Source organism: Mustela nigripes, chromosome 11 (genome assembly GCF_022355385.1).
Source record: "Mustela nigripes isolate SB6536 chromosome 11, MUSNIG.SB6536, whole genome shotgun sequence".
In the NCBI taxonomy this organism is placed as follows: Eukaryota; Metazoa; Chordata; class Mammalia; order Carnivora; family Mustelidae; genus Mustela; species Mustela nigripes.
The window spans coordinates 9,971,834-9,989,170 of record NC_081567.1 but is presented as its reverse complement, the minus strand read 5'-3'; the positions used below and the strand labels follow the sequence as shown (position 1 = coordinate 9,989,170).

The following is a 17,337-nucleotide window of genomic DNA, read 5'->3' as shown; positions in this document are numbered from 1 at the left end:
ACACTACTCTAAGTACGACCAGAATTCGTGAGTTTTGAGTATTGGTTACGGATGTTTTGAAGAGAATTCATTACACTGCAAGTTGATACGATTTGGTTTCTTAAGTCAAGGCTGTATTTCACATCCGGCTTGTAAAATTCCTGACCGTTTCACCACGGGTTCTCCGGAGCGGGCGGCACAGGGCTAGTCCCGCTCCAGCCCAAACCCTGCACAGGGGGCCAGTCTAAGACCCAACAGAATTCTTGACAGACCCCCCGAGTGACAGACAGGAGATTAGACGGAGAAGCGCCAAGTCTCTGACCCGTCTCTCACGCAGGGAGGCGGAGGGGAGGGGCGAGAGGCAGGAGGGATGTCCTCCTTCTGTGGTCAGTACCCGGGGAGCCCTGACCTACACTGTACGCCCCCCACAATCTAACCCACTCCCCCACCTTGAGCTGCTGCTTATCCGTCACCACGTCCCTGCTGTTTTTAAGCCACTAATACATTCTCCTTGTAAAAGATCCAAGTGACAGAGGAAGATGCAGAAGTTGGGCCCCCAGTGCTCTCTCCAGTGCTGATCCTGTCCCTGGCCCCTGGCCCCACCCTTCCGGCCCCTGCCTCCTCCTGGAGGTCCCGAGGACCTCACACTTGATGTTCTAGACCGCAGTGACCCCCTGCAAGGGCTCCTCCCTGTACTGCCCAACTACGGGGTGCAGCCCCCCAACACCCATTTCCTCAACCACAAATCCTCATTGTTCCCTCCCCCTCACCGTGGCCCCCAATCCAGTTATCCGGCAGATCCAGCAGTTCCACAGAAGAAACACCTGAAATGCACACTTCCCTCCGGGGCCCCCGAGGCCCCTCTGGATGGCAGGCCCGTGAGGTTTCACACCACCTGCCGCAGCAGCCTACGGAAGGGGGCCTCCCAGCCTCCAGCACCCCTGCCCTGCTTCAGCCCCCTCTGGACCCCCCCCCGCCCCCCCCCCCCCCCCCCGCCAAACACAAACACACTCACAACATCAGTCCCCACCTGGGTCATTTCCACTCCAGGCAGGCAACACCTTCTAGGTTAACCTTGGAATTTTGTTAAGAAGCCTGTGTTACTTTGGTTAAAAAAAAATGTCAAAAAATGAAATACGACAGGGGCACCTTCGGCTCAGGTCATGATCCCAGGGTCCTGGGATCGGGCTCCCTGCTCAGTGGAGACCCTGCTTCTCCCTCTCCCTCTGCCTGTCCCTACCCTTGCTTGTGCTCTCACATGTGCTCGCTCTCTCTCTCAAATAAATAAGACCTTAAAAAAAAAAAATAAAGAAATAACAATATTTTTAAAAAGAAAAAATTAAATAGAGACTATCCACTGGTCCATTTCCCAAAGAAGTCATTTAGACAGAAAAAAACCTGTCTTCTCATTCACAAAACAAACAACAAAAAACCCTCGGGGTGTGTGGCTGGCTCAGTCAGTAGAGCGTGTGACTCGTGATTTCAGGGTTAGGAGTTCAAGCCCCACACTGGATGTAAAGATTACTTAAAATTAAAAAAAAAAAAACTTTAAAAAAACCAAAATGAAACCCTGAATCTAAGCGCCCCCAAACAGGAGAGAATTATATGAATTATGGTCAAGTCTTTCAGATTCATAAGCAACTTTTTTAAGATTTTATTTTCTTACACTTCTCTCTACACCCAACACGAGGCTCAAACTCACAACCCCCAGATCAAGAGTTCACACGCTCCACCCACTGAGCCCGCCAGGCACCCCCTAAGCAACTTTGAAAATAATTCTTCCAGGTTATGTGGAAAGGTGTCTCTGACGTGACACTGGGTCAGAACTCAGGGCTCAAGAGTGTCTGGACACGGACACAGGGGCACACACGCCTGGGTGCAGGGGACACAGACGCCTGGGTGCAGGGCGCAGGATAAAAAGGTTATCAACTTTACAAAAACACAAGAGGGGACTTGCAAGAACCTCTGTCCCTGAAGGCCGGAGGGAAAAAAGCGTGCCTATGCTAAGACCCCGTCCCTCAAGGAAGGAAGCAGTTCCTTAAATGTTCCACAGAACACAGTCCCAAGGGAATTCATAGGTATTATGAAAATAAATAATCTCCAAATTCCCACAATCTTGAGAAAGAGCAGCTTAAACAAAGTTAGGGGGGTTTTGGCTGCAGGACTTGTCAGAGCATTTAGCATGCTAATGAGCACCGACCTCGTAGGAGGGGCTCTAAAGAAGGTGACCACGTGATTCGTCACCCAAAACCAGACACCTTGGAGAGAAGGGAGGCGCTGTTAATACAGTGTCCTGCCGAGACCACAGACATAAACTAGGGCTGTCCCAGACAGAATGGTCACCCGGGCCTTTTCCTCTCCGTGTCACCTAAGGAAACCCTGCCCGTCCATCAGACTAGCTCCAACCCCCCGACTGGCACAACCCCACCGCAGGACTCCGTTTCCCTTGCTTCAGGGAGCCCGCCGCCCAGGCTGCCAGGGTGCACATCCGAGTCCCCCTCGGAATGCAAGGGGGGCCCACACCGACTGCACGCTCCAAACTCGGAGCCCGCGACCAGGCTGAAATGCAGACCGGCCACGACCGTGACCTCCCCTCCCTGGTGGCCCCAAAGCAACACACATAAATGCAGCATGAACCCGAAAGCTGCCCTCCGCTCTACGCCCCCTCTTGTCCCCAGCGGGTGCTCAAGGCAGAGGTCAAGGGAGCAGGGTCGGGGCGCCTGGGTGGCTCAGTGGGTTAAAGAAGGGAGCAGGGTCTCTACAGCTTTCCTCCAGGGAGCCGGCTTTCCTACAGTGCGGTCCCCAGCCTGGCCACTCTCCAGTCAGTCCTTCGGACCACCCACTGAATCCACCCCAGGGCCCACCCTGATCAAGGCCGGGCCCACCCTCTGTGGCCACAACAGACCCGACGTCCGCCCCCACCCCCTCACCCCTCCGCTGCCTCCAGTCCGCCAACCCTGAAGAAGGAACGCTCCATCCGCGCACGCTGGGGTGAGCCCCATCCCAAGGATAGCTCGGGTCCCTCCTGAGCCAAATGGGACTCCGAAGTCCCCTTCTGTCCTCCCAATTCCCGAATCCAGGAGGGCAGAGCCCCACCCCGCAGAGTCAGGCGGAGACCAAGGGGGAGAGAGACATGCGAGGCTTACCCTGGAAAGAGCAGAGCCAGCTCCCCATGGAGAAGCCCTGCTCCAGCTCTAGTATGGGCCGGCCGGCAGGCAGGCGCTAGCAGATGGGCCCCTGCCCCCCACCCCAGATCGATACTGGGCGATGTCAGGAACATTAGGAGGCCGCCCTGCCCCCCACCTGCTCTGCAGCCCAGCCACAGAAATGCTCAGCTTGGCTTTCCCCATCCTGATGCCATTAAAAAGTTTAGGATGTGGTTAGGGGAGGAGGGCCGGAGAAGTTGACCTTGAAGGGGGCTGGGTGCTGCCTGGGGTTGGCAGGCTGTACAGGCGCAGAGGCTACAAGTCTGTCCCGGCTCTGCCCACATGCGCGGCAGCGGGGCTGAGTCCCCGAAAATGGGGATGCTGCTGGCCACCCTCCCAGGGAGCGGGGTACCACGGCGAAGGCCTTCCTCCGGGGCTGGAGTGGGGCAGGGCCAGGGTCTAAAAGACGGGGGCGGCTGCAAGCTCTGTGGGCTCCACCTGGGCCACGTCAGGCTGGTCCCCGGGTCTGCAGTGCCCACGGGGTACGGGGGGCATCTGAGCCCCAGTTCCGTAGCCAGAACGGAGAAGCTCTGGGACCGGCCCCGTGCAGGCCCTCTGGGCGGGGACCCTGGTATGGGCGGTGGACCCTGCCCCGCGTGGCCTGCTCCCCGCCGGAGGGGGAGCTCCCTGCCTGCTCTTCCTTCATCTCCGCGTCCTGGGCCCCAGCCGGAGGAAAGGCCCCAGGCAATGTGAGGGACACTGCTGACCAGCCTAACAGAGCCGGTCACTCGTCCCACCTGCCCAGGACAGGGCTGAACCAGGGGTCCCAGCCACCCACCCCTGCAGCCGGGGGGTGGGTGCCCACGGCCTGAGCCGGACCCTCCTCCCCAGCCCCGCCACTCCCTGGCCCTATTGCTCTGGGCAACTCCGAGGACAGCCCGAGCCTCAGTTTCATCAGCTTGAAAATGGAAAGAACAGCTCTCTCCCGAAGTGGGACACCTCTGGGGGGGGACCAGTGCCGGGGAGGAGAGGAGAGCCCCCCCCAGGCCCCCCCGCGCGAGGACCCACCTGCCCTGGGGGAGGGGCAGAGGGAGCGCAGCAGTGGCCTGTGTCTCTCCCTAGGCCTGGCAGCTCTGAGCCCTCCCCAGATCACCCATGCTCGTCGGGGCCAGGAGGGACCCCTACCACCGGGCCTGGCCTGCCTCCCCCTGAGGCCCAGCAGCAGACCCCAAGCAAGGGCTGAGGGCTCCTGGCCACGGCCTGCCGCTGTCCCCACCTGCCACCGTCACAGGGCAGCGGCAGACCCTGCCGACCCCTCCAGAGGGCTCTGGCCTCAAAGGGAGAGGTATAGTCCGGCGGCAATCCTGGCCGCTTCCTGGAAGCAGGGACCCCCATCTCCTCCCTCAGGCCCAGGCTGGATTCCAAAGCCCCGGGCGCCCCCAATCCTGCGCCGGCTCCCAGCTTCCCCCTGGGGCCCTGGCACCTGCCTGGACCCACTCCCAACACTCCCCCTTGGCCGCTCGAGCTGCGCAAGACTCGGGCCCTTTGCAGTCATTGTCCTCTCTGCTCCGATGCTCTTCCCGGCTCGGCGGGGCTGGCCTGGCCGCTGCTTGTCTGTCACTCAGGTCTGCGTACCAATGGCACCTCCTAAGCAAGGCCCTCCCTGACAGCCTGATCTGAAACAGCTTCCGGGGGCGGGGGTGGGGGTGCTCCATCCTGCCTGGCTGGGCTGCCCCCCACCTCACGAGCCTCAGCACACTGGTGGGCCCCAGACCGCCCTCCTGCGCTCCCCCTGCTCTGATCACCTCTGGGCCTCCTCCCAGTAGAACGATCCCCTCCAACGGCCCCTTGTTCCGGCCACTTCCTGTATGTCCCAGCTCCGGGGACTGACGCAGCCCCCCCTCCGTCCCCACAGAGTGGGGGGCAGGGGCATCGGTCCAGGCCCGGCCCTCGGCCAGACCCTCTGCCCGGAGGCTGAGCTCATACTTTGGGAGAGAGCCACTGCCCCGATTCCCAGAGCGGGGCCAGTTTATTGCCGCCGCTCCCCCGCCCCACCCCCGGGCTCCAGCCTCCAGACCCCCTCTGGGGCCCCAGTGCCCCTCACAGGGTCCCGGCCTCCTACAGGGGTGGGCACGTCCCGCACCTGGGACAGCAGACAGCCAGGCCCGCAGGGTGCGTGAGGGAGGCAGAGGAGCCAGCAGGGGAGAGGGGGTGACCCTGACCTTCTCTGGGGCTTCCACCCGCCCCCCCCCCCCCGCTCCTGAGACTGGTTCTGAGACCCGGAGGCGAGCAGGGACAAAAGCAGCTGTGGGCCTCAGAAATCTTCCTGACCCCTCTGGCCAGGCCGGTTGCTCCCGGCTCTCTGCTCCCTCTCCGCCGCCTGCAAGTCTTGCCAGGACCTGCCCAGGCGGAGGGAGGGGGACACGGAGCCCAGCTGCGGCCGCTGCCGCCTGCGTGCCCAGCAGCAGGCACGGGGGTGTGCCTCTGTCATCAATCGGGCATTCACAGCGTGGTACCTCCTCTCTCTGGAACCATCCTGGGGGGCGGGGCGCCCCGGCAGAGCCAGACCACCCAGCCCCCACCCTCATGGGCTCTGCCCTGCACTGTGTGACCAGGAAGCAAGCAGCAGGCCACACTGGACAGCAAAGAAGCAAAGACACCGCAGCGGCTCAGGGGGGCACCTCCTACAGAAGGCAGTAAGACAGGGACACGGAGATCGGGGCACGGCCCATAATGGAGCTGCTTCCAGCTCCTGAGAAAAGACCCCAAGGAGCTCTAACGGTGGCCTTAAGAAGGGAAGGGTAGCGGCTGCTTCTTTTATTACTTGCAAATTGTTCTGCACTGGGGCTGCGGAGGGATGGGGGGGGTGAGGCGTCCTTCCGGGGTTTGGTACCTGCAGGCACTCAGAGAGGTTAAGTCCCTCTTCCAGGGTCACAGAGCAGGGGCAGTTAGAAGGGGCATGAAGGGTTGGACCAGAGCCAGAATTCAGGCCCCTCTAGAGTGAGGGCCAAACCCAGAAGGTGCTGCGAGCTCCCTCCAGGAGGCAAGAGGGTCAGGTCGGGCTGGTGACCTTCTCCCAGAGTGGCCGCACGACCCCCACCTGGGCCAAGCTCAGCAGGCTTAGTGCCTTTGCCCGTCCTGCCACTTGCCACTTCCTCCACGGTCCTCCCCTCCCCCCCCCCCACATTCCCTCCATCCTGAAGGCGGAGCTCGTTCCGCTTCCTCTGGGAAGCCTTCCCCGATAGCCCGCTCCCGGTCTCAGCCTCTGACCGCCCCTCGCCCCGGCAGCGAGTGCAGGCCTCCTGACCTGGGGGGAGCACACGCCTCCTCACTCGGTCCTCCCCCAGCTGCTAACCCCACAACCCGCTCTCCACAGCAGCGGTCTCCCGCCACCGCCCTGCCGCCAGCAGTCTCCCAGAGCTCCGGTCACCCCGGACACCAACCCGAACCGCTGCCCTTCATGACCTGCCTCGGCCACCTCCCCCAACCTCATCTCAGTCTTCTCTACCCAGACTGGTCTTTCTTCTTTCCTTCTCTCACAAACCAGGTCCGTTCCTGCCCCAGGGCCTTTGCATCGCTGCCTTCAGTCCACATGGAACATCGTTTCCCCTTTGTTTAACCTCTCTGGCCTCTTCCCATGGTTCACTAACCTCTCTCATGAGTAAAGAAGGATTAGCCACGTTGGAAAGGAAGCCGGGCCTCCAATGGAGCCACTCTGGACAGGCCTGTCTGCACAAGTCTGCCCAGCGACCGCACCACACAGCTTCCTTAACCTACACCCCCCCCCCCCCAGCTCTCTGGCTGTGGCGGGGCCCTGCTTCTGCCGGCTGTCCGGCTGTCCGGCTGTCCGTACCTTTGGCTCAGCCTTTCCTTGACTCCACCCCGGGGCCAGATTACCTAATCTGGCCTCTGGCTACTTTTCTGTGTCTCCAAACTTCTGTACCCATCAGTGTCTTAACCCTGGACAGCGTCTTGCCTGCTTATCATCATAAAAACCAGGATTTGTGCCCGAAGACATTCATCACAGCGTCATTTATCAAAGTGGAAGAATAGGAACCAGTCACCCCCAACCACAGAGAATCAGTTAAGAACCTGTTCCCAGTCCTTGTGTTATCATATCCCTTTCGATTTGAAACTCTCCGATGGTTTCCCAGTGTTATTCCAACAGAAGTGAAATGCCCTGGACAGCCCCCAGCGGTCCCCACCACGGCCCACCCTGTCTTACCAGCACACTTGTCACTGGCACACACCAGCCACACTCTTTCCCTTCCTTACATTTGCCAAGTGCTCTCCTGCCACGGGGCCTTTGCAAGAGCTGTTCTCTCGGCCTGGAACACTGTCCCCTCCTCAAGTAATAAACTGTCACCCTCCGGACCTCAGCTCACCTGTCCCCTCCTGGGGGCTGACCTCCCAGACCCGGTCAGGCCCCAGCTCTAAGATCTCACCCCCACCCCCACCCCCACCCCTCCCCACCCCCGCCCAACCAGACCAGCAGCCCCGAGGGAGGGCTGGGCCCACATCCGGTTTTGCTCAGCGTGAAAGCTCTGGGGGTTTGAGACTCTGTCAATAAAGCAGGCCTTTGATTTAGAGTCGTTGGACGGACCGGATATCTTACATCCATTAAAAATGACGTGGAAAAATCCACTCGAATCATATTAGAGGGAGAAAAACCAGATTTTCAAGTCGTAGATGCAGCACAATTGCAAGTAGGTAGGAAAAAAAAAAGAAAGTAGAAGGATAGAAACCAAAATAACGGGTACCTCTAGGGGGGTTAGATTATAGACAACGTCACCTCTGCATCAATCTTCCGAAACATTCCACCGTGGGCTCCCCAACAGCTGTCCCCCCCCCCCCCCCCCCGGGGACTAGGACAATCCCAGACCCTGGAGGGAACACTTCGGGGCAGGGAGGCCGCTGGAGGCTGGAGTCTGAATTCCAGCTCAGTGACCTTGGGCGCAGGGCCATGCCCGCCCCGATCCCCACTTTCTCGCCCCCAAGCAGAGTCCGCAGTAAGACCTGCCCCGCAAGGAGGGGGAGTGTGAGAAGAAACGACACATATAAGGCTAGTTAATTAGGAAAGGGATTACAGCCAGACAGAAGGAAGAACTTCCGTGTGCTGCCAGCCCCCAGGCTGCTCTTGGAGGGGCTCTCCTGGAAGGGGCACTCCCCACACCCGGCCCCGCATCCACCACCTTCGACCCCAGCCCCGCACCCACCACCTTCGGCCTCGCGCACCTTCCTTGGAGCTGGTGGCCGCCGCCGCTGCAGACACGGAGGCTGACCCAGTGGACGTCCGGCCCACGGGGCTCGAATGCTTCCCCCCACGGCCGGGGGGCTTCAGGCCGCTGGGCTTCTGCATGGTGGTGCCAGTCGGTGCGTGGAGGGTCCGTGCGGGTCACGTTCTCTCCGCCATCGCCCTCACCTGCGGGCAGACGGGAGCCGTCACCTCATCATGTCTCCACTGGTCAGGGCCCCCCACGTGTAACACAGCAGGATTCCTGCACCCCCTACCCCATGGGGTTGGGACCACCACAGCCCTCTTTCCTAGCTAGGGAAACCGAGACACAGGGCAGTGGCAGGAAGTGTGGGTCCCCTGTGGTCACAGTGTGGCCTGGCACGTGGCCTGGTCTGCTGGACCCCGAGGTCAGGCGTGCTGTCCCTGCCCACCTCCAGGGCCTGCGAGGTGAGAGCAGGAGCAGGCTAATTTGGGGGGTCTGCCGGGATAGCTGCACTGGCCCCAGCAGCAGCCCTCCACCAGGACCCTGGAGGTCAGCGCAGCCACCAGCGGCCGAGGGGGCCTCCCCCCGAGCACAGGCTGGTATGACATCCGACACGCGTGGGCAGCCTGGGGCAGACAAGACAGGCCTACCATCCCCCGGTCCTCTCCTCCACTGCCCTGGCACACACCCTCTCTTGCACCAGACGTTCACGGAAGGCTTGCCAGGGGCCAGACCCAGCCCTGCCCCAGGGCTGCAGGCCTCTGTCTGGCGAGGACATTGTCCAGCGGGGAAAGGAAACACAGAGCTCCAGCAGATGGGCAGAGGACGCTGGCAAAGGCATCACCCCCCCGGGACCTCGGGAACGGGGGAAATCTGTGCTTTCTGGGTGCTCAGCCCATGACCCAGGCCTGCCCAGAGCCCCCAGGGTTAGTTAAGGAAAGATCATATGACCCAAAGAGCTCCAGGGCCTGGACTCTGGTTGGTACCTTCAGGAAAGGTTATTTCCTTTCTCTGGGCATGTGGGCTGGATGCCGAGCTGGATACAGGGCGATCCCAGTTACCGCATGGAGGAGGCTGCCAGGGAATGAGGCCAACCTGGAGCAGGCGGAGCTGAGTTGCTGGATTTGGATGGAGGGCCTGGATCCAACCGAGCCTGAAGTTGGTCCCTTGAGCTCCTCACTTACACCCGTCAACACAACCTCACACAAGGACAAGTTTCTCTTTTTGCCTACACCTACTGGAGGGGCCCTGTCGCTTGCAACCCAGAAAGTTGTGACTAATACAGAAGCCCACCCACAAGGCTCACGGCAGGGGTCTGCCAAGCGCCCTCCGAATGGCGGTCAGGTGAGCAAGCTGACCCGGCGACTCCATGTTAGCACAGCCAATGGGACCAACTGGGCTGCCGGCCCTGAGAGCAGAGACAGCTAACCCCCAAGGCACATGGGGAGATGCATAAACACCCAGGTGAGCCAACAGGGACATAGGACATGGTTGCCAGCCTTGGCCTGGTCCTAGAGCCTTCCAAACCCAACATCTCACTCCTCCGATGGACAACTCTGACGCCCCCGGAATTCTGAGACCGGGAGTCGCTCCATCGGCAGGTAGATGAGGGGCTCCCTGTCCCCCAGAAACTGGCCCTCCAGCGAGCTCACTCCCCAGGGAAGTGACTGTGGTTGCAGACATCACTCTCTGGTTTGGTTAGGACTTGCTGGCCTCCCCTCATAAGCCCCAAAGACTTGCTGAGCCAGCAGTGGGCAAGAGAGCTTGCGAATTCCCCTCCCCAAGGGCTAAATGGCTTCCTGCCCCAGCAGCTTAGCAGAGGGGCCCTCGGACCCAGGAAATCCTAATGCAAGGAGCCCTTTCCCCATGCCTTTTGGGGTCCCTCTCTGCCTAAACCCCCCCCCAGGGAAAAACATTACAAATCATACACCTATTAAAAGACTTATATCCAGAACACATAAAGAACTCTAATCACGGGGCACCTGGGGGGCTCCAGTGGTTTAACGGTCGGCTGCGGGGCCGGTCATGGTCCCCAGGGTACAGGGGAAACACACCCGGGGGGGGGGGGGGGGGGGGGTCCCTGCTCAGTGGGGAGCCTGCTTCCCCCTCTGCCCCTTCTCCCACTCACGGTCTCCATCTCTCCCTCTCTCAAATATACAGTCTTTAAAAAAAAAAAAAAAAAAAAGCTGGGGCACCTGGGTGGCTCAGTGGGTTAAGCCTCTGCCTTCAGCTCAGGGTCCTGGGATCGAGCCCGGCATTGGGCTCTCTGCTCGTCAGGGAGCCTGCTTCCTCCTCTCTCTCTGCCTGCCTCTCTGCCTACTTGTGCGCTCTTTCTCTATCAAATAAATAAAATCTTAAAAAAAAAAAAAAAAAAAAAAAAAAACGTTACACTAACTGCAAGAAAGCAAACACGAAAGACTCCATACTGCATGACTCTTATTTATAGGAAATCTCAAAACTACGCAAAAAGAATGCAGTCGGGGGTTGCCTGGGGGTGGGGGCTGGGACTGACCCGAAACAGGCATGAGAGAACTTTCCAGAAGGCAGAAGTGTTCCCAAATCGAACTGTAATGGCCCCACAACTGACATCTATACTGGATATCAAATGTGTCACCACGCCGTATTTAAAAGGGGTGAATTTCATGGTCTGTAAGCTAAATCCTAACTTCTGAAGATCACATAAAAAACAAAGCCCTCGAAGGCTCTCCGTAGAAGTCAGTTGCCGGCCTTCAAGGCCCCCTCATCTTACCCTGCAGCCCTGTGGCCCGCCCCACACACCAGGCACTGTAACAGCGACCCTAGCATCAGAGTCTCCCCAGCCAGCACTGCCACGGGCGGCCCGGAATTCCCTCACTGCTCACCTGACAAGCCCCATCTGCCAGACCCCACCGCTGCCTCTGCTCCTGCCTGCTTCACTCTTCCGACCACCTACATGATAACCCAGCCCCGCGCCTCCTCCTCCATGAAGTCTTCCCAGACCTCTGGCCCACAGAGACCTCAGGCTGGCACGCTTAGCCGAGGAGAGATGATACTGTTCTCATTTATCATCTCGCCTCCCGGGAGCCCGTGGGCAACCCCAGCCGGGGCCCCAGCTTCTCTGAGAACCCAGCCCAGCACAGGACCTGGCCCAGAGCCCGAGATCCGGAAACCCCCTGTGAGGGCACACCTGCCATTGCCCAGAGGACAAAGGCCTCCAAAGCCGCAAATCTCGAGGACACTCCTCCCTGGGGAGGACTCCGGAGTTGCCCTGCTCCCTCCCGGACCCCGAAGAGCCCAGCGGCCTCCAGGATGAGGGCCTCTGCCAGGCCTTGCAGGAATGGGGCCTTGCTCACCCTCCTGAGCCCTGAGGAGCCAGGAGCTGTCTCAGGAGGAGCATGGAAAGCCCAGGAAGGCGCAGGGACTCACCCAACCTCACAGGCTGCTTGCTCAGCCGCTGTGCTGGGCCCAGCCCCGGGCCCGGCCCTCCCCTGCCTCCCTAGGCTGGACTAACATTTGCGAGACCCCTGGCCTCTGCGGGGAGCGCCCGCGTGCCTCGCTGACAAAGGAGACCGGAGGAGCCGGTGCACTCACTCTGGACTCCGGCCCACGGCCACTGCGGGGTGGGGAGGGCTGGGCAGGAGAGGCCAGCGGCCACCCCCACCCCCAGGGTCTCCGAAGGGGGCGGGGAGCTGAGCGAAGGGGAGAGGGGAGGAGAGAAGAAATGGTGAACAGGGAAAGGGGGAGGAGACCTGGGGCCAATCACCCCCTGTGACTCAGCCCTGCTCATGGGACAGAGGAAGGAACGGGTTTCCTGGGAAAAGCCGGGATGTGGTGACAAACTGGCCACCGGCCACGCTGGCTGGGGGATGTGGGGGGAGAGCAGGCCCAGGAGACAGGAGGGAGAAGGCTGCAGGCAATGTGGGTCCAAGGTGGCTACGGGTCCGTAGCCCGGTGGGAGCCTGCCGCATCGCCCGTAAGATGGGGTGACAGTGTGGCAGCCCGTGGGGAGCACGGACAGGTGAGTCCACGCACACCCCACGGGCGCCCCTCTGTGCCCACAGACGCCCCCGCGGAAGGGAAGGCCCGGGGGGGGGGGGGTGGCACACGCCGCCTCCCCGGGGGACTCGGGCCAGGAGAGGCAGGCAGGGCGGGGGCGGGGAGGGCGGGCAGCATTCAGACCAACAGGCCCCCTTTGTGCTGCCCTCAACTGCCATTTACCAAAGACAACCCGGGCTGCATTTCAGGGTTTCCATTTCAGCTGCCTGGGGGTGGCAGGCCGCGGGCTCAGCGGGGAATGAGGCCCAAGAACCCTCTGCCAATCGGAGGCCCAGGGTATGTGGCCCCAACGGAATGGGGGGAAGGTGCCGAGCAGGGCCGTGGAGAAAGCCCATCTCCCGGCTGCTGCCAGGGCCCGGGGGTGCGGGAGGAGGGCACAGGGAACCCCACTGCAGAGCCCCGGGCCCCTCTGGCTGGAGGGGGGCGCTCTGGTAAGACCCCGCTGCTGGCTGGAGCCCAGCCTTCAAGCCCGGGCTTGCCACCCGCAACATCAGGGGCCCCCCTGGGCTAGTCCTCCTCCTCCCGCCTGGCCTCCGGGGTCAGCAGCCAGAGTGCCCAGGCTCCCCTGTCCTCTCCCAGCCCTGCGGCCACAAGGAGATCCCGTTTCCCGCCCAATCAGATGGGCAAGAAGTCAAAACGCCCGGTGACACCCGGAGCCTGTGAGGCTGGGCAGCGGGGGCTGGTGGCCGCGGCGTCCAAACCTGGACCACGGGGCCCGGGAGGCACCAGGAGTTGTGCTGATCGTGGCGTCCACGCGACGGCCGGGGGGGTGCGAGTCTCGGGTAGGAACGGGGCTGGGGCGTGGTAGCCGGGGGCTCCGTTCCTATTTCTAAGATTTTTTTCTTAAGTCCTGCAGGACGCATGTGGTGGCGATCAGGTTCTCTTTACTCCTTTTTCTGAGTGCCTGAAGTATTCCTAATTATTTTTTAAAAAACACAGAATTCTACCTCTGACGCTAATGATACACTCTGTGTCCATTAATGAAATTTAAATAAAATAAAATAAAGTTTTCTAAAGCTGTAAAGACAGACACGGGTGGGGGGGGCAGAGTCCCTCCCCTCCCCGAGCACACCCACCGGAGGAATGGGGGGGCAGGCCCCAAACTGAGCGGACCCCCCACAGGGGCCGACCGCCAGCCCAGGGCTCCCCAACACCCCCACCCGAGCCCAGCAGGCGGGCGCGACCACCACCCCCACGGGCCTGTTCCCACCTGGCGCTCCCTGCCTGTCCCATCCTGCTCGGGAGGGAGGCTCACTTCGTCTGCTCTTGACCCAGGCTGGGGCCTTCCGCCCAGTGCCCTCCCCGCGAGTTCGACCAGCTCGAGGGGACAGTCCAAGCCGGGAGCCTCCCGCCGGGTGCCCAGGACGGCCGGGGAGATGGCACCAGCCTACCCGTGCCTACCTGGGACCTGTGCCCCGTTCCCACACCTGCCCTTCACTCTCACCCGGTCAGCGGAGCCCCACAGAGCAGGCCCAGGCCGGGCAATCCTGTCACTCATGGGGCCGCAGGCCAATGGCAGGAGTTGGTGGCCCCAAGAAGGACAGGGAGCTAACGGGGCTTGCTTGGGGTCCAGAGTCCCCCTGGGAGTACCAAGGGGCCTGGCAGCCATCCGGAACCAGCCCAGGAAAGGGGCTGGCCCGAGCGTCGCAGCAGAGCTTGGGGCCTGAACGCCACCAGCCGACGTGGCTTCAAGAAGAGGCAGGCAGAGGCGGGAAGACGTCGCGGTGGGCCGGCAGCATGGACACGGAGGGCAGGGCACACAGGCTGAGCAGAGGACAACCCAAGGGCCCCAGCGGACCCCAGCTTCCCTGACACCCGAGGGGCCGAGTCCAGAAAACTGGGGTCCAGTCCCACGCGCTCACCCTGTTCAGGGCTGGGAAGGCCAGTTTGTAGAGTCAGGATCTCGCATCCTGCCCAGGGCCTGGGTGATGGCAGAGCCCCGGGAAAGCCTGGGCTGTCTCGTCTGTCCTACCTGAGCCGGACACACTGCAGATGGGCCATCCTGCCCCAGGCTGGGGGTGGTTCAGGTCCCGTCTCTCAGCGCAGCAAAGGGGATCAGGGCCGTGTCGGTCTGGGGAGGGAAGGAAAGTCAAGGTCAGTACACGTCCCTCGCCTGAGACACACACCCCGAGTCGGCACGCTTACAACCAGGGGACCGCCATGGCTCCAGAACCCGCTCCGGGCCGTGTGGCCACCCACACCCGGTGACGGGACAGCTGCGGCCCTCCTGCCACCGGCCCACGATGCGGGCCCGACCCTGGCTGACTCAAGTTGCCCTCTGACCCACCTTTATTCCCATCTCCCAGAATGGGAAACTGAGGCCCAGGCTGCCAGTCACGGAGCCAGGGACCAGGGCGGTGAGGTTCAAGTGACACCTCCTCTCCAGGGTCAGGATTTGCACCAGATACTAAAAAAACGCTCCCGAGCCCAGTCAGTGAAGGGTCTCCCTCCAGCTCAGGGTGTGATCTCTGAGGGGTGCTGGGACGCAGCCCGGCCTCGGGCTCCCTGCTCAGTGGGGAGTCTGCTTCTCCCTCGCCCTCGCGCATGCCCTGTCCCATTTGTGCACTCTCTCTCTCTCATAAATAAATGAAATCGTTAAAAAAAAATACCCTGGAGCAAAGGACAGTCTTTACGATAAGTGATGCTGGGACAACCGGAGGACCACAGGTTGGAAAAGATCACGATCCCGTCTACAGCGGGTAGAAGCGACAGCCCCCTCCCGGTGTTCGTGTCCCCATCCCCGAAGCTGTTCCCACGCGAGCGTCCACACGGCAAAGGGGAGTTAACGCTGTAGACAGAGTCAAGGATGCTAGTCGGCTGACCTCCAGACGGGAAGATTATTCTGGATGACCCAGAGGGACCCGAAGTGATCACAAGTGTCCTTCAAAGTTCCAGAGGGAGACAGGAGGGACAGTCAGGGAGAGGGCGGCGCGCCAACGACTCGCTGTGACATTGCTGGCTTTACGACGGAGGAGGGGCCCCAGCCCAAGAATGTGGGCAGCCTCTAGAAGCTGGAAAAGGTCACGAAACAGATACTTCCCCGAGCCTCTAAAAGGAACACGGCCCTGCCGGGATCCTGGCTTGAGCCTGGAATGATCCAGGTCGGTCACCTGGCATCCAGGATTGTAAGATAAAATACAGTTTTGGGGCTGGCACGTTCGGGCTCACTTGTCAGAGCAGCAAAAGGAAACGAATACATTGACTTCACGTGGGAGGGACAGTGCGCCTAACCGAGAAAGGCCAAACAATCTAGCTTTTAGCAGAAGACACGAGAGAAGATCTTCATGACACCGAGGTGGGCTAAGGTTGCTTAACCAGGACCCAGGGAGCGCTGGAAAGCAGAGAAAGGATGGACACACGGACACGATTAAGATTAAGAGCTTCTGAACGTCAAAGGACAACACGGAGAGACAGAGTGCGTGTCAGGAGTTAACCACGGAATAGGAAGGGTATGTTCGCAATTCCTACGTACCACGAAGGATTCCTACTCAGAACACAGAAAAGCCCAACAAACCAAGATCAGCCAAACACCTGGCCAAGCCCTACACAGAAAGAGGGCATTCCAAACACCAGCAAGCAGGGGCGCCCGGGGGCTCGGTCCGTTAACCTCTGGCTTCGGCTCAAGGTCATGATCCCGGGCTCCTGGATAGAGTCCCCCATCGGGCTCCCTGTTCAGTGGGGATCCTGCTTCTCCCTCTCCCCCTGCCTGTGCTCTCCCTGCCTGTGCTCATTCTCTCTCAAATGAATAAATAAAATCTTTAAAAAATAAGTAAATACAATAAAATTCTAACAAACAGTCGCACAAATGCGGGACAACTGATCGGCAGATGCCACAGGGGAACGGGGACATCCCAGTGGGGACGACGGGCAAAACAGTGGAAGGGGATGAAAAGGCACAAACTTGGGGCTCCTGGGTGGCTCAGTGGGTTAAGCCTCTGCCTTGGGCTCAGGTCATGATCTCAGGGTCCTGGGATCGAACCCCACATCGGGCTCTCTGCTCAGTGGGGAGCCTGCTTCCTCCTCTCTCTCTGCCTGCCTCCCTGCCTACTTGTGATCTCTGTCAAATAAATAAAATCTTTTAAAAAATTAAATTGAATTAAATTAAAAATAAAAGTAAAAATAAAATAAATAAAAAGTGAAAATACAGCGGTGCCAGGGGGGGCTCAGTCAGTTTAAGCATCTGACTCTTTTTTTCTTTTTTTAAAGATTGTATTTATTTATTTGCGATTGTATTTATTTATTTGACAGACAGAGATCACAAGTAGGCAGAGAGGCAGGCAGAGAGAGAGAGGAGGAAGCAGGTTCCCTGCTGAGCAGAGAGCCCGATGCGAGACTCGATCCCAGGACCCCAGGATCATGACTTGAGCCGAAGGCAGAGGCTTAACCCACTGAGCCACCCAGTCGCTCCAAGCATCTGACTCTTGATTTCGGCTCAGGTCACGATCTCAGGGTCGTGAGTTTAAGGCCCCGGGCTGAGCCTGGGGCCTACTTAAAAATAAACAGACAAATAAGTAATACAATATAAATATAAATAAGCAAACAAATAAGTAAAAATGAAGATGCCAGAAATCAGGGAAGGGGTCCCCCCTTGGGTCACGGGTACTGACTGTAAGGACAAGCCAAGAGGGGCCCTGGGGAGCCAGCTGGTTCTCGCTCCCGATCTGGGCTCTGTTACACAGGCGTTTCGGTTGGAGAAAATTCAACAAGCACCATGCACACTTTTCTGTACGGATGCTGTATTTCCATAAAAAGGTTTTATGGCAATATGAACATTTTATGGAAATACCTATATGTTTCTAATATATATACACATATTTTTTTGTCTTTCCCTAATACCTAGGCTGGGGGGTGGGCAGCAGCAGAAGCAGAGGAAGCAGGGGTGGTCCCTGCCTCTGGGGTCTCCCCCCCCACCAGCCCAGGAGGTGGTGCCGAACCCTGGGGCCCATGCGAGCTCCTGT

The 17,337-nt window shown here is 59.9% G+C and overlaps 1 protein-coding gene across 4 annotated transcripts in view; it reads right to left on the bottom strand.

Moving 5' to 3' along the window:
- The window catches only part of CLIP2 (CAP-Gly domain containing linker protein 2), a 65,187-nt gene that overhangs the window by 40,717 nt on the left and 7,133 nt on the right, over positions 1-17,337 (bottom strand). For all 4 annotated transcript variants that reach the window (XM_059414714.1, XM_059414712.1, XM_059414715.1 and 1 more), the window contains exons 2-3: positions 14,352-14,450; positions 8,361-8,547 (exon numbers count right to left, since the gene is read on the bottom strand). In XM_059414714.1, coding sequence (XP_059270697.1) covers positions 8,361-8,484 — 124 coding nt within the window. In that variant the 5' untranslated portion in view covers positions 8,485-8,547; positions 14,352-14,450. The remainder of the gene's footprint in view (positions 1-8,360; positions 8,548-14,351; positions 14,451-17,337) is intronic.